General features: G+C 56.4%; 1 protein-coding gene across 1 annotated transcript in view; it reads right to left on the minus strand.

Annotated features, from left to right (window-relative positions):
• Positions 1-10,267, minus strand: part of LOC118157560 (cadherin-23-like) — a gene marked incomplete at its 5' end in the record, with an annotated part of 34,475 nt that extends 24,208 nt beyond the window's left edge. The window contains 6 exon segments of the mRNA XM_035311953.1: positions 792-919; positions 1,000-1,105; positions 1,203-1,440; positions 1,653-1,717; positions 9,777-9,935; positions 10,098-10,267. Of these exon segments, the coding sequence (XP_035167844.1) occupies positions 792-919; positions 1,000-1,105; positions 1,203-1,440; positions 1,653-1,717; positions 9,777-9,935; positions 10,098-10,267 (866 nt within the window).
• Between the last annotated feature and the right edge of the window lie 4,577 nt (positions 10,268-14,844).

Below are 14,844 nucleotides of genomic sequence, written 5' to 3' on the forward strand. Positions count from 1 at the left end.
TCAGAGACCTGCGGCCACACCACACGGTCCAGTCTAGGTGGGTACAACCCAGGGCAGCTGCCGTGCTTTTTCATTAGCGGTCCTGAGTTAATCAGGCCGTGCTCAGCATCGCCACGGCACTGTGAACCAGCTCCTGGGGCGGCAGGGGCTCGTTTCTGGCCAGCTCTCCATCTGGGCAGGGTTATGGGAAGCCCGCTGCAGGAGAGGGTGGTCCCTCGTCCCGCATGAAGCCCAAAAAGCCCTTCAAAAAGCTGCTTGCCCCAAGCGGGGCGTCAGCGAGCGAGGCAGAGGCTTATTAGCACTGATATCTCCCCAGCTCCCGGCACCGCGCGTGCTATTAGTTCTGACTCGGCGGCTCCCGCTACAAAGCGTATTGTCCCCTAATGGGAGATCTACAAGGCGAGTTTGACTTCTTTATTAAAAACCAACAACCAAAGGAGGAAAAAAAATCCCCTCCCTCCCCACTTGCTATCACTCTGCCTTTTCATGGCTCTTTTTTCCTGAAGTGCCTTTGTCAAACGCTTCCTCCTCATTTTCTCCCTATTCTCCCCATTACGTATATGTTTTTTTACCCAGTTGAGAGAAAACCCCGGTTGGTTGAGAGGCACAAAAGCCACATCTACTTGAAAGCCACTGGCGGACAGTCGGCCAGGAGGTAATAACCAGTAGAAACGTGCTCTTTGGGTAGATTTGTTCATGTTGAGCAACGTGGGGGCGAAGGGGTGTCCCTGGCCACCGCTGCCCCCCGTCTCCGCCTGGCCCCCATGGGACATCCTTCACCTCGTACTTACAAACACCTCGATGGTGACAGGGACGGTGCTGTTGAGCGGCGGGTTGCCGGCATCCTTGGCCATCACGGTCAAGTAGATGACCCCGTTGGCGACCTGCTCGTAGTCCAGGGGGTGGTTCACGCTTATCACTGGAAGGAAGCAAGGCGTGGTGCTCAGCACCGGGCAGGATGGGTCGGGGACAGCCCATTGACACCACCTCAGTGCTCACCTCCGTACCCTTCCGACACCGTGATGTCGAAATACTCGCGGAAGGCGGACGCCTGCACGATGCTGTAGGTGATCTGGTTGTTGGGAGGCGAGTCCTCGTCGGACGCCTAGGTATGACGGGAGGCAAGGGGTGAGCACGGGAGCTGCGCCCGGCCCCGCGAGGAGGGATGGTGGACGGGGACCTCGCCGCTGCTTGTCCCTCACCCGGAGCCGGACCACCTGGGTGACGGAGGGCTCGTTCTCCCGCAGCGCCCCCAGGTATGCCTCCTTCTGGAAGGTGGGCACGTTGTCGTTGACGTCCAGGACATTGATCCTGGCGCGCCCCGCCGTCTCCTCCCCGCCACCGTCCCGGGCGATGATGGTCAGGGTGTAGCGCTGCGTGGTCTCGAAGTCCAGCCGAGCTGTCAGCAGGATCACGCCCGTGTCCTTGTCCAGGGAGAAACTGGGGGACAGAAGGGGGCAAACCCTGGTGACCACACGCTGGAGATGGGGAGATGTTAGCCTGACAGTGGGACGAGTGGCACTTGCTCAAGGCAGCACAGTGCCTTTGTCCAGGTAGGACGCAACGGGCATCCTAAATTTGCCACGTGAGCTCTCGATGGGTTAGGAGGGGTTCAGAGGATCAACGTTATTCCCGGTGGCTCAGCCACTTACCGGTCGGGGTCATCGCTGAAGAAGTAACTGACTTTCCCATAGGTGCCCACGTCATTGTCAGTTGCCTAAAAAAACAGTAGTTAATAAATGAGGCTACATATGGGAATTGCACACACCAGCGGATCCATCACGACTCACGGAAAACCTTCATTTGCATTCTTGCCTAAAGAGGGTTGTGTGTCTCTGCCAGGTGGCGTGCTCTGGGGCGGGTCGGTAGATGCTCAGCCCAGCCAACCCTCCACCTCCTCCAGCAGCATCCGCAGCAGATGCTGCCTCCAACATCCACCCAAAATGGGTGTGCAAGCCCAAAACTCTTCTTCCTTCCCTCCCTAGTCTATCTGCCCACCTTGTATGCTGCCATTCAGCGTCTGATGGAACTGGGGATGGGACTCTTTGGGCTCGCCGTGGTTATCTGGGGGGTCCTTGACTGGCCACCAGCTGGAGATAGCATCCCTCCAGCGCTCAGCACCATCTCCAGAAACTCCACTGGTGGGGACTGTTATGCCTCCTGACCTGCACCGACATGCTGAGCTAATCTGGGAAGCGCGCGTGAAATACGGCAATTTGAGGCAGACGAGATTTTCAAGAAAACAGAGACGAGAGCTGTCTGCTGCAAGCAGCCCCATTCCCACAGAGGAGAGTCCAGCAGAGAAATTCTAATCAGAAAGCCACAAAATATGTACGCGAGAAGAAGGATGGCCTGAGAAGCACAAATCCTGCCAGGCTTTGCCACGGGAAGGCTTTGCCTCCGGGCGAGGTGTGAGAGACTCGGTGTGCCAGCTCCGGAGGAGCGAGGCGAGATTTATGTGTGTTTTAAAGACTTTTCTCTAATGAATATATAAAATATGCATGAATGGAGGCAAGAAACAAGGGCCAGAAAATGTTATATTTAGATGAAGGAAGTAGAATATAAGCCCCAAAATATACCTTCCCCCCCCCCCCCACTATATTTTCTAAATTGAGTCCTGTCTGGATTACTTAGACACCACCAAGCCTCTGAAAAAGCAGGGTCAAAGACACATTTTATGTCCAGATACCATCAAGAGGCTGTATTTTAGGACTGGCGTGGAGCACAACCCGCTCCCGAAACCCTCCTGATTTATCGGCAGCCTTGGGTACCCTTGCCAGCAGAGCAGGAGTTTGAGTTCATCTCACCTCCCCCCCACCTACCATGCCATGGGGTGAAAGTGAGAAAACTCACCCGAATTCACTAATTTTTCCCCCAAAATGCTTCCTTACCCTGGCTGGTAAACCGTTGCTGCTTCGCGCCAGCTGAAGCGTGTCCTGGTGGAGCCGACCTTCCAGCCTGACCCATTGTGCTGATTTTCCTCCCCACCGCTCAGACTTGATTTCTATTATTTGTGCACGCTGGACTCGGCCAAACAGAGCAAACCTACCCAAATCCACCCGGCCTGCAGCCATTCCCCTTGGGCCAGCTGCCCCTTGGAGGACACTGGTGGAGATGCCCCTTCCCTTGGAGTGCCTTTGGGCACCTCAGCATCACCTGGGACCTCAAACTTCCAGCCAGGATTTTTCCCAGGCTCTGTGTCTGTGCTCACAGCCCTAGGTCCCATTAATCCCTAACTGCTTGGGACAAGAAAGGCATTTTCCACGCACCTGGATCGGCCGGTGATGAGATAATGATTTACAGGGGACCTGCCAGGACCACAAAGCACGGGCAAAACTAATTCCCTTCATTTGGCCCCGTGCGATTGCACTTGTAAGTGCTTATTGCAGTGACAGACAACGCCGGGAAAGTGTAATTTTCTGCTGCTGGGCTAAAAAAATAGAGGGAAGGAGGAAGGTGAAGAGAAGGTCAGCACAGAGCAGCGCGGCACGCAGGGCCAGCAGCCCTTGGTGATGCTGCTGGGCCGGCTAAAAGTGCCACCAAGGCAAACCAAGGCACGGAGCCATGGTGCCAGGAGGCCTGATTCTGCCCCGTACAGCTGGGTGAGCTGAGTTGAGCACGAGGTGATGCACTTGTGTGCAAGAGGGAATATGCACAAAGCTCAAGCCACGTGCGTTAAACACGTTTAATTTCGGATCCTTGAGCGTTTCCGCATTACCAAACTTTTTACCTCTAAAGGGCAGAAAAGAGGCTCGGATGCTCGAACCCAGCGGCGTGGTAACACGCACGTTCTTGCAAAGCAATCCTGAGACAGAACGAGGAGAAGAGCCAAAATCCTGATGGCTTCGCAGGGCTTTTCCCAATTATTTCCCTGCAGATCGGTCCCCTCGCCACCCGGTCCCCTCCGGCACCACGGCCGGGGAGGAGAAGCATCTGGCTGGAAGTTTCCCTGGGCTCTACCTCAAGCAGCCATCAAATAGCTTTGGCGGCTGCTCGCCTCCTGCCCGGAATATTAAGAAGGGATTTGCCCGCTGGAGCCTGCAAAGGGCAGGATGAAAGCACAGGTCCACAGCTGTCCTTTCGCGAGCTGTCACCGGCACAGAGCTTTGCTCAAAACCACATTTACGCAGCAATCTCGGGGAGAGTCCCGGGAAGAGGCAGCGGGGATAACCCGCGGCATCCACCGCAGGGGTGCTGCAGGTGATGCCGACCCCAAACACGCAGCCCAGACCTCCGTCCCACCTCCCCACACAAATATTTCACCCGTCTCCCCTTCACCCCACGAGCCCTCCCCGCATCCGTCCTTCCCCACCCCGCCGGGCGAGCGGCTCTGCCCTCCTGCGCGGACCCGCGGGAGAGGGCACGCCGCGCAATTTGTTCGGGAAACAATGGCAATGTTTGACATGTCGTAAGGATTGATGGAGCAGAAATTTACATGGGAGAATTCATTTTTAAACAGCTCCACGGAGCCCCGGCGCTTCGCTGGTAATGGTTTCGACATTCATCATCCGCCGAGCCCCGCTGAACGACTCCTCAAACTACCCGAGATTAACTCCGCGCGCAGCAGCTCGGCGGGATGAGCAGGGATGTGCTTAAAGAGACAAAAGCCGTGCACGCCGATCTGCCGACCAAAACAATGCAATAACCCACCAAAACCTGCCGGAGGGGGGAGAGGAGAAGCCCCAAAACACAATAATCCACCAAAACCTGCCGGAGGGGGGAGAGGAGAAGCCCACGCCGGGGTGCGTCGCTCCTCGTTGGGGCTGAAGGATGAGCGGCTGGGGGTCGGTACCCAGTGGCTGCAGGGCAGAGGTGGCCAGAAGCCCATCGGAAGGCTGATTTGGGTCTGTCCAGATGGGGACAGGATGGGATGGGTGAGTGCTGGGGCTCCCATGGGCTCCCCAGGAGCGGGTCACGGCTCTGCCCGCGCTCCTCCGCTACCTTTGTTTCCCGGCCTCATCCCCCCTTACCCTGCACTCTCAATCCAGGAAATAAAAATTGATGGGGAGCAAATTGCTTTGGCCAGGAGCTCGCTGCTTAAAAGAGTCGTAGCAGGAAAGCAATTACCCGACGTCAGAAAGCTGTCAGGGCGCCGCACTGACCGGCCGTGATTCTCGCCTGCCTGCCTCGCCGGGCGGGCACGGGGACAAGGGGCTGGCACGGCAGTGTCCCCACGCCGAATATCTGAGCCACCCCGGCCTGCTAACGAACGAGAGGCCCTTCTTAAATGCCAGCTCTGGCCTCCAGAGCGAGGGAATAGCAGCCAGGCCCTGGCCGCGTCCTGCACGGAGATTTGGGGCGCAAAGGAGGGAGAGATAAGGCAGGAATTGCCACGAGAAGCAACCACCAGGCTGCAAAGCTGGATGGAGGAAGCCAGTGGAAAACCTGCTTAAAGCACCGGCTTCCCAGACGGAAGCTGCTTTTTCCCCAGCCTGGCGGGAGGCGGCAATCAGGCAGCCGTGATTAGCCGCGACGGAGGGATGGAGGCGAGGAGTGAGCGGGGAGATGCCCAGCCGCCCCGAGCAGGGCTTCAATCGCCGCTAACGACCCCAGAGGGCTCTTGGGGGGGTTGGGGAATAGCCAATCAACCCCCCTGGGAACAGCAGAGCCTTCCCCACCTCTCCTCCAGGCTCCTTGATTGTGTTTTCTAACAGCATCCCTGCAGCAGCAGCGCCTCGCCGGCCAGGTTAACACTTGCCTGGGCGGCCGTGCTTTAGTGGCCGGAGAGCACAGGCTGGGCCACGAGCCAAGGGGCGCTCTGTGCTGAACCCAGCCCTTTAGCACGAGCCTCAAACACGGTATTTTGTCCCCCTGGCCCACCCCCAAGGTGACACCAAGCCGACCGAGGTGCCCTCCCGGGTGGGTTTTGCCAGAGCGCCGCGACGGAGCCGGGCGCGAGTCCCCCGCTAATGAGCCGTATTGATTTCATATTCTCCTGTTGTCCGCCCAAATGGCAAGCGGCACGTCTGATGGCTTAAATAACCACACAATTGCCTGGCTGACATCTCAATCACTGCGCCGCTAGGTCGCTAATGAATTTTACGGCCCAGCAAAACGAGAGAAATTAAGGTCAGAGTCCGATGCAGGGAATATAAATCCCTAGTGAGCTCTGGAATATTCCCAGCGCACCCCTGCCCGCAGCCCCATCTCCCTTTTGAGTTCAACACGGGGCAGCAAGCCGAAAAGACATCCCTGAGAGGTGGAGGCACTCCTAGAGAGACCACGGGAGATGCTCCTTGCTCCTCCCGAAGAGGAACGCGCTCCAGGAGGACACCTCATTCATTCCCCAGGGACCCCCCGCGCCACCCCAGCCTCCACCACACCGCACACGGCCGCTCCTCGGGGCCTTGCAGGGGGCTGCAGAGCCTGTGCCTGCCCCTTCCTGGGGGCTGCGGTTCCTTTTTTTGCCACCTCTGCACTTTGCAGCCGCGCATTTATCCTGACAGCTCCATCAGGACGCGGCGCGGCTGCGAAAGCTGCAATAAGTGTCTCTCTCCTCGGCTGTCATGATTCCTATTCCACCCCATTTCGGTCTTACGGATTGATATTTAGATTAAAGAGATAAACACAGCCAAAGAGCACTGGGCCCTGACAGCAAGACGAGGACTTCAGATCCGTCAATCACGCTGCTACCTGGAAACCTCCTCCTCCCTTTCCCTCTATTTACGGAGCCGAGCCGAGAGGAATATTTAAAAGGAACAAGGAGTGTGAGCAGGTTTTTCCTTTTTTTTTAAAAAAAAAGGGGCAGGCACAAAGAAGAAAAGCCGCTCATGTTTAACTTTCCAGGCAGTTCGGAATCGCCTGCTTTGATTATTTAACTATTTACTGTTTCACGTACGCGCTGCTCGCCTCTCCTCTCGCAGATAAAGGATTCAATTTTCTCCTGAGCGCCGGGGAAATTGGACGTGATTTCGCTCTGTTTAAGCACAGCTGGAGCGGGGGCACACGGGGGGCTTGCGAACAACGGGCCTGATTAAGATGCTAACAGCGAGGGCTGGCGCTGCCATCCGCCCCACCTTGTCACCTCCTGTCCCCATCGGCAGGCACGTGAGCCTTGCCCGGGCTCTCACCCCGACCCGGTAAATCCCAAATATTTCCATGGCCGTGCCAAAGGCTTCCCTGCAAGGATGAGCCGCCCCAAAACGGGCCCGTCCCTCGCCCCCACCCCACAACTGGGGGCCCAGAGGAGGGAGAGGGCACGGGGCAGGCTCTGATCGAGAGAGCGATTTGCATGCTAAGTAGCTGCTTATTGATGTCCGGGCTGGGAAAACCACGTTATTACTTTCTTGCTGCCTGGCGTTCACGGCTGGGTGGAAAGAAGGGAAGGGAAATGAGGGCGGGATCGATTTTTCCCGTCCCCGACGCGAGGCCGAGGAGAGATCGAAGCAGCGGCAGCCAACTGACAGCTGGGTGGGGAAGGAGAGAAACTTTGCCAAGCAAATTAAAGGTTGCTTAAATGAGGGGAGTAATGGAAGGTTAATTAGCACATTTACTTCATTAGGCTCTTACTAACAAGGTTTCTCCCAGGGAAGCGCAGTGGCAAAAGGGGGGGAGTTGGGGCGAGGTCCGGGGGCTGCTGCTGAAGATCTACGGGGAAAGCAAGCCCAAAGCCTCAAACCCCACCGTCGGGGGGTGTTTCAGTGCTCTGCAAAGCTTCAGCAGCCCCTCGGATGGCTCCTGGGGGCTGGAGGCTGTGGGGTAGCATCACCGGGCCCAGCTTGCCAGCTGCATCCCTGGGGGGACCGGGCTGGGGTGACCGGAGGGCTCGGGGAGGTGGGATTACTTCCCACGTTTCCCGGGAGAATTGTTTTGCTCCAGGCCCTTCAAGGCAAACGAGAGGCGGTGTCGTGGTTAAAAAAGCCAAGTTCCTCGCTGTTTGTTTGGGCTTTAACGATTTTGGTTATCGGAGCTTTTCAGGAGGGCTTGGCGGTGCAGATCTGTAGGATACGAGGAGCTTAAGGAGCCCTCCCGCCCCTTAATTCCCACCTCCCGCTGCCTTGTCTTACTGCCCTTCCCCATCCCTCCAGGCCTAACAAATACAGCAGCAAGCGAGCAGGAGACGCGTGCCCACCCCTCCGAACGGGCAGGAGGGGGTGCTGAGCCCCCCGCTCCTCTGGTGGGAAGCTTGGGGTCTTGGCGGCCCTGTAAGCGAGGTCCCATAGCTTCTTCCACCCCAAAATGCTTCTCAGCTCAATGACCCCATGTGCCAGAGGAGCCCCAACGTGGGGCGTCCCCAGCCCCACCGCCCTCAGCACCATGAGAGGCTCAGGCTGCCCAACAGCCCTCCAGGGCTGGGAAAAAAGGAGCAGAGAGCTCCGCACCCATCGGTCACGGACCCGCAGCTTGGAGCAGGGGGAATTCATCCTTCCCCACAGCAGATTTATCCCTCTGTGGCCCGAGACCATCCAGCCTGCTCCCTCGTATCAAGAAAGCCACCAGCTGCGTTCGGCCAGGGGTGTCAGGCACCCCGGTTAATTTAGGGTGCAGCATATGCTCTCGGCGCCTCTTGCTCCTGGAGGGCACCAAGTTATATACCGGCTGCCTGCTTGCTCAAGAAGTGTGAAATTCTTTCTCTGACCTTTACTGTAACGTTATTAAAAGGTTTCATGGCCAGTTGTTTCAGAAAAAAATATAATAATATTTCAGTATCTGCTGGTAGCCGGGGCAGAACTGGGAGAGGGAAGTTTGGGTGGGAAGAGGCTCAGGCACGGGTAGGAAACCGGGGGGGCTTTCCCTTGAAGCCGGACCCCCTCCAGATGTTCCCCTGCAAGCAAGCAGCTCCCCGAATCCGTATGATAAATGCATCTCATGGATGGAATTAAACAGATGGATGGGTAGGGAGAGGAGGGGATGCGAAGCGGAGAACGGAGAGCAGGCAAAAACCTTAGGCTGAGTGGTGCTGGAAGGGACCCGGGGTGCCCGAGGAGCCCTGGGGACACAGACCTGACCCCACACCAACACAGGGAAGGGCAGGGAGCAGGAGGCAGCAGCGGCTGCCTGCTCCTGGGGTTGTTCCACGGCTGATTTATAGGGAACAGGCACGGCTGGGGGCTGAAATGCTGCGGAGACGCATGGCCGTTTGTCACTGCAAACGGAGTCTCCTTTTGCCTATTTTTTTCAGCGGGGGCATCCTCATGTCCAGCATCCCCGCGGTGTCTGGGATGGTTTGGGAAAGCCGCATCCCGCAGCAGGAGGAGGAGGAGCCCGAAGGCTGTGAAAAGTTTGGGATCAGCTGGGAGGGCAAAGCTGGATTTCAGCGCTAATTGCATCCATTCTGATTTATCACGGAGGATTCAACTCCTGGCTGTTTTGCGTGTGCTCCGAAATGCTGGCATAGCTGGAAGTTGGGGGAAGAGGAGAGGCAGTAACAACCTCATTGTTCAGCGCCTGACGGCCTGACTAGCTCAACATCTGCTTGAAATATTAATAACTGTCAGATGGGAACAGCTCGGGGGCTCTGTGCAGTTTCACACCATCTGTTTGTAGAGTAAACACACTTACACACCGAACCCTTTTGTCAGGGCTTTTCTTCTCGGGATGGGCAGGCAGCTACGGAGGGGCCGCGACCGCTTCACCCCAAAGCATCGCATGGCTTTTGGTGCTCCTCTTCGGGATAGTTCCCATCCCAGAGGAGCACCAGCCCCGCAGCAGCACCCCTGGCCAGCAGCACCACTCCGCAACACTTCCATCCTCGCTTTCCCCATCCCTTCCTTGCCTCAGCAGCCCTCGATTTGCTCGCCCCACGCGGGATCTGCAGCCGGGGTGCTCCTACTCACGTGGACCTGCAGCACGGTGGTGCCCACGGTGGCGTTCTCCGGGAGGCTGACGTTGTAGAGGGCCTTGCTGAAGACGGGCCTGTTGTCGTTCTCGTTGATGAGGCTGATCTTCACGCGCGCGAAGCCGACGTGGTCAGGGATGCTCTCGTTTGCAAAGAGCTGGGTGGGGAGGCAAGGGGAGAGTTGGAGCTTCTGCAAAATTAGCCCCCCCCCCCCTTTCTTTTTTTTCTTTAATTAATGCAGAAAATAACTCCCTTCCTCTTGGCTCTGGCCAACCTCAACGTTTTACACCCCATCGCCCTATCCCTCGCGCCGCCGTACCGAAAACTCATAGCGGGGAATGGTCTCGAAGTCCAGCGGCACGGCCACGCGGACGCGGATGTCCGCCTTCCCCTGGATGGAGGTGGGCGAGATGATGAAGTGGTTGGAGTTGTTGCCCACCAGGTAGACCTCAAAAACACTGTTGGGGCCCTGGGAGGGGGAGAGGAAGGCTGGTTACTCAAGGTGCACGGCTTGGCACCGGCCTCAATAACTCATTTTTTTTGATGCTTGACCACCAAGAGCTGCTGACCCAAGCAGCATCCCTGCTCACCCTCCTCCCCGCAAAAACGTGCTGCATCTCCTCCACGTGTCCCCTGCCTCTCCTGGGGTCCCTGCGGCACACGAAAGCCCCTTTTTGTGGCAGCGAGATGCGAGGGATTTGCTGGGAATCCAGCGAGCAGCACGTTAGTTGGAGGCGCAAGATAAAAGTGGAAACATCAAAAGAAACCCAAATGTTTGCAGGAAGGGAGCAGGGTGGATTAATTCCAGCTGGGGAAGGAGATCAGTCTCCAGATACCTGCCGTCCCTAATTACCAGCCACTCAAGTGCCTCAGTCTCCCCATGTGAGGTCTGGAGAAGGGGAGAACATCAGCCTATTGGGGGGGGCTGCTGCGAGGTGCCGTTCATACATTTATTCCGCTGTTTATTTTTTTGGTTTCGGCCCCCATGCTGCTTTTCTTGCTCCCGGTTCCTGGAGCCTGCGAGCCCCCTGCGGATGGCTGAAAGCAAATCTGAATATTCAAATTGTTATCAGCTGCCCAGCAGAAGGGGCCGGCTCGGCCCGCGCCGCCACACGGTACCCCGCTCCGGAGATTTTTTCCGCACGCTTCTCAAATCCCTCACCCCCTTCCTCCCGGCCACCCGGAGCGAACAACGGGGCCGAGATGCCCAGGAAGAGCAAAACAGGAGCTGCTTCCCCAGGCACACAGAGGTCCCGGAGGGCTCACGGTCGGTGTGGCACGGGATGCTTGGGCACGGCACAGGATGCTTGGGCACGGCACGGGATGCTCGGGCGCATCGGTCACGATGCTGCTTTCCCCCCCACACGGATGAAAAACCTAATGCCGATTCAGCTAAAGACAATTGCAGCCGCTGCTGTGCATAATTATCACTTTGTTGCCCGCGTGCTTGCTCCTCGGAGCGTGTAATAGCAGCAGCCTCACGGCCCCGCCGCCGCGGTGCCGACATCGGCCCCTCGTGCTGATACCTGGCTTCTCTGGGCCGATTCGTCCCAAATGGTGCTCAGCTGGCCAGCCCCACGCAGGGGACTGGGAACCCCTCCTGGCATCAGGAGGCCAAAACCAGCTGCATCCACTGTGCCAGCCCAGGGTAAGGGTGTTCTGGAAGCATTATCCCCGCTTTTTCACCCAACATCACGCTGGCTTCATCATTCCTGCTCCTACCCATCCCTTGGGATCCCTCTGCTCTATAGCTCAGGTAACGTTGCAGCATCGCTCCGGTTTCCCTCACAGACACCTCGTAGGCAGGGGCAGAAAGCTGGGGAGTGCTTAATATCTCTCCTTCTGGCATGTTTGCAAAGAAAGAAAAGTGCTAAGAGTTCAGCAGGGGTGCGGGAGGAAGGAAAGCCAAAAAATAAAAAATAAAATTTAAATGCAATTAGTGCCTCTTTGTATGGCTTGGCTACCTTGCGCCTGGTTCTAGCTAGGCAGAGACAAGTAACGCTTAATCCTTCCTTTGAAAACATAAAGAGGGCTGTTCTCTCCACCTACTTCAAGGCATTTCACTCGAGTGCTCTGGATAGCCTCCCTCCGCTGCCAGCTCGGGCTGCCAGCACCCACCGCTCGCTGCTAGCTCCTGCTGCTCGCCCTGCACCTGGGCACAATGGCACCAAACCCTGCTGCCTCGCTGGCCACGGGCACTGCTCCCCTGCATCCCACAGGATGCCTGGAAACAAGCATTCCCCAGCCTCGTGCCATCCCGAGCCTTTCCCCTCATCCTCCACGCACCAGCAGCCCTCGCCCCTTGCCCGTCTGTCCGTCCCAAACGTCGGACCTGCTCACCCCCCCACCCCAGGAGCCGCCTTCCTTCCCCAGGTTATCTCCCGAATTCCACACACGCCTGCACAGACGGGATCAATCCGAGGCTGCCTCGCCTCCAGCTTATCTCTGCTCCAAATGATTGATTTTCCCTCTTTAAGGGTAATTTGCTGGTGAATTCCATGTATTGCAAAAACCCCTGCGAAATCTAATTCAGCCCGACTGGCAGCTGGCACTTTTGGGAGAGAATACTCGAGCGCCGTCAATTCCCCCCTACAATTCCTGGCTGTGTAGATCATATTTATAGTGCGCGTGCCTGTCATATGCATGTATGTGCCTGGGATGATTCATAGATTGCACCTGCACACGCACGGGCACGTACCGTATCCGAATGCAACTCCCCGATGCAGCTTTCTGCCCCAAACACTGCGTATTCTTGTCGCCTGGATTTTCTTTCCTTTCCGTTTTTTCTTTTTAATCCTCCATCTATCTTCCTTAATATGCTTATTTTGGGGGGGAGCTTTTTAAAAAATTATTTTTAAATGTCAGGCCGTCATACTCGGGCTCTCCACGGTCTCTGCCCTTTTCTTCCTCTTCAATCGACCGTGGCAAGGAAAAATTGAGAGAAAGCCATGGTGGGAGAGCTGGTTTCTCTGGCGTGCCACTTCTCTTACTACGCTCCTGTGGCTGCAGTGATGCTGGCACTGCGAAACCTTGGGCAAAGGGAGAAGCCCTGGACCAGAGGCGCTTGCAGAAGCCACGGCTGCAGCTGGACCTCTCCAAAAATCCCACCCCGAGCATTCAGCACGGATTTCATTTCTCCTTCAGCAACTTCCCAGCTAAACTGGGCGGCCCAGGGTGTCAACCTGCTGCCGTGCGCAGGATTTATTCGTCCCTGCCGATGTATCACATGTGTGAGAGGAGCCACACGTCTCCCGGAGCATCCCAGCTCGGTATAAATGCTGGGAGACTCTCACAGCTTTTCATAAACAGCTCTCAAACGGCTTTGGAAAGGTATTCAAGAGGCTTGCTCCCAAGCTGGCAGCCAGAGGAACTCAGCCGCGCAGAGGTTAATGTTTTTTTCTTGGTTCACAGAGGCTGGCTCCAGAACCAAGCAAACCCCGTGCCCTGCTTTCTCCCACGCTCAAGTGTTTTTGATAAACCATGGGGAAAATGCAGAGGGGAGAAGAAAAGCCCTGCCCAAGCCAGCGCTGAGCCGGGTTAACTAAAATCCTCCCGAAAGCAAAGGCTGAAGGTGGTGCACCAGAAGAAAGACAGACCCAAACCCCACCATTTCAGTCCTCCACGGGGCCCTGGCCGCAAAAATCCTCGTTTAAGGCCCGCAGTGCACTTGGAGGGCCAGAGCACACACCACCTTTTTCCCCAGCCCTCCAGGACACGGTGAAACCTCCACCGACCTTCTGGGGTGCGATGGAAGATGGGGTCCCCAAAGCCACCCATCGCAGGGGGACACCGGGGCTCAGGCTCATCCAAGCAGGACCTCAACAAGGTGAAAGCAAGCTTAGGAGCTGAAGCAACAGCCTCAGCGTTTGGGATTGCTCTCCATGGACTTATTACACGGGCTGAGAGGCAGGAGACCATGCTCCTACAAAATGATCTTTCCCCAGAACCCAGCTCTGATTTCATGCACTCCCTCCATCTGCTCTCATTTATTTACTTAGCCGCTCTCCCCAGGGATGCGTGTGTAGTTCTCCTCTCGTTCTCCTTTCCCCCTCGCTCAAATGAATCGTGTCATCTCCAGCATGAAGGTTGTGCTGGTGGAACAGCTTCTGTCAGCCACGTCCTCCCTCACATCCCTACCTGAAGACCTTGGACCTCGCCGTCCCACCCCTGCACCCACAGCTCCAGGCGGAGGCAGAGCCCACCGCCACCTCACTGAGCTCAAATCCGGTGCTTTATAAACCTCGCAGCTCTCACGAGGAGCTAGAGCATCCCAAATACCACCACCAGGCAGCTAGCCTCCCTTTCTGAAATGCACAAAATAAAAAATCCCACCCAACTCGTTCGGGGAAATCACCGCTAGCCCAGGAAATTCACCCGGAGCCACAAGAACGAGTCTATTTTCGCTCACCCGATTGGGAACGCGAGGCTATTTTTTATTCTCCCATTTTAAAATTAGCCAGGCTGAGAGGCTGGAGTGAGTCCTCGGATGGGAGTGACTCCAGTGAAATGAGCTTTTAACCAGGAACGATGACAGATCCTTCATTCTTATGTGGCATAAACAGGAGCGGTGCAATGCCCTTCAAGCGCGGAGCGGCTGACATCTCTCGGAAGGCACGGCAGCGACTCTATTCACAAACTAACCTCAGCATCTGTCACAGCCACGTCTCCTTTATTAGTAATTGACGTTTTCAAGGGAAAAAAAAAAAACACGCAGTCTTTTCATCTGCCTAATAGCTCATCTGCACCTCTTCGGGCTGAGCTCACAGCTCCTGGTGGGTGACACCATGTCACCAGTGGGTTGTTAGTTACGTGTCATAGTCACTCCTCGTGACAAAACGGGATTTCTGCAGGCTTTACAGGGCTCACCGGATCCCACCCGGGGCTGGGGCACAGCACGTCCATCACTTCAACCAGCAAAGGCCACCTCTGCCTTCCAGCCACTAGCGGTAATTTCCTGCTGCTTAGAAGATGCACATTTCCATCAGCCCACCGGGATATTGTTATTATTTCTTTTTGGTGGGGGGGGGAAGGTGTTTTGTTTTGTATTCCTCGCTGCTACTGCTTAA

Source organism: Oxyura jamaicensis, assembly GCF_011077185.1.
Source record: "Oxyura jamaicensis isolate SHBP4307 breed ruddy duck chromosome 6 unlocalized genomic scaffold, BPBGC_Ojam_1.0 oxy6_random_OJ106677, whole genome shotgun sequence".
NCBI lineage: Eukaryota > Metazoa > Chordata > Aves > Anseriformes > Anatidae > Oxyura > Oxyura jamaicensis.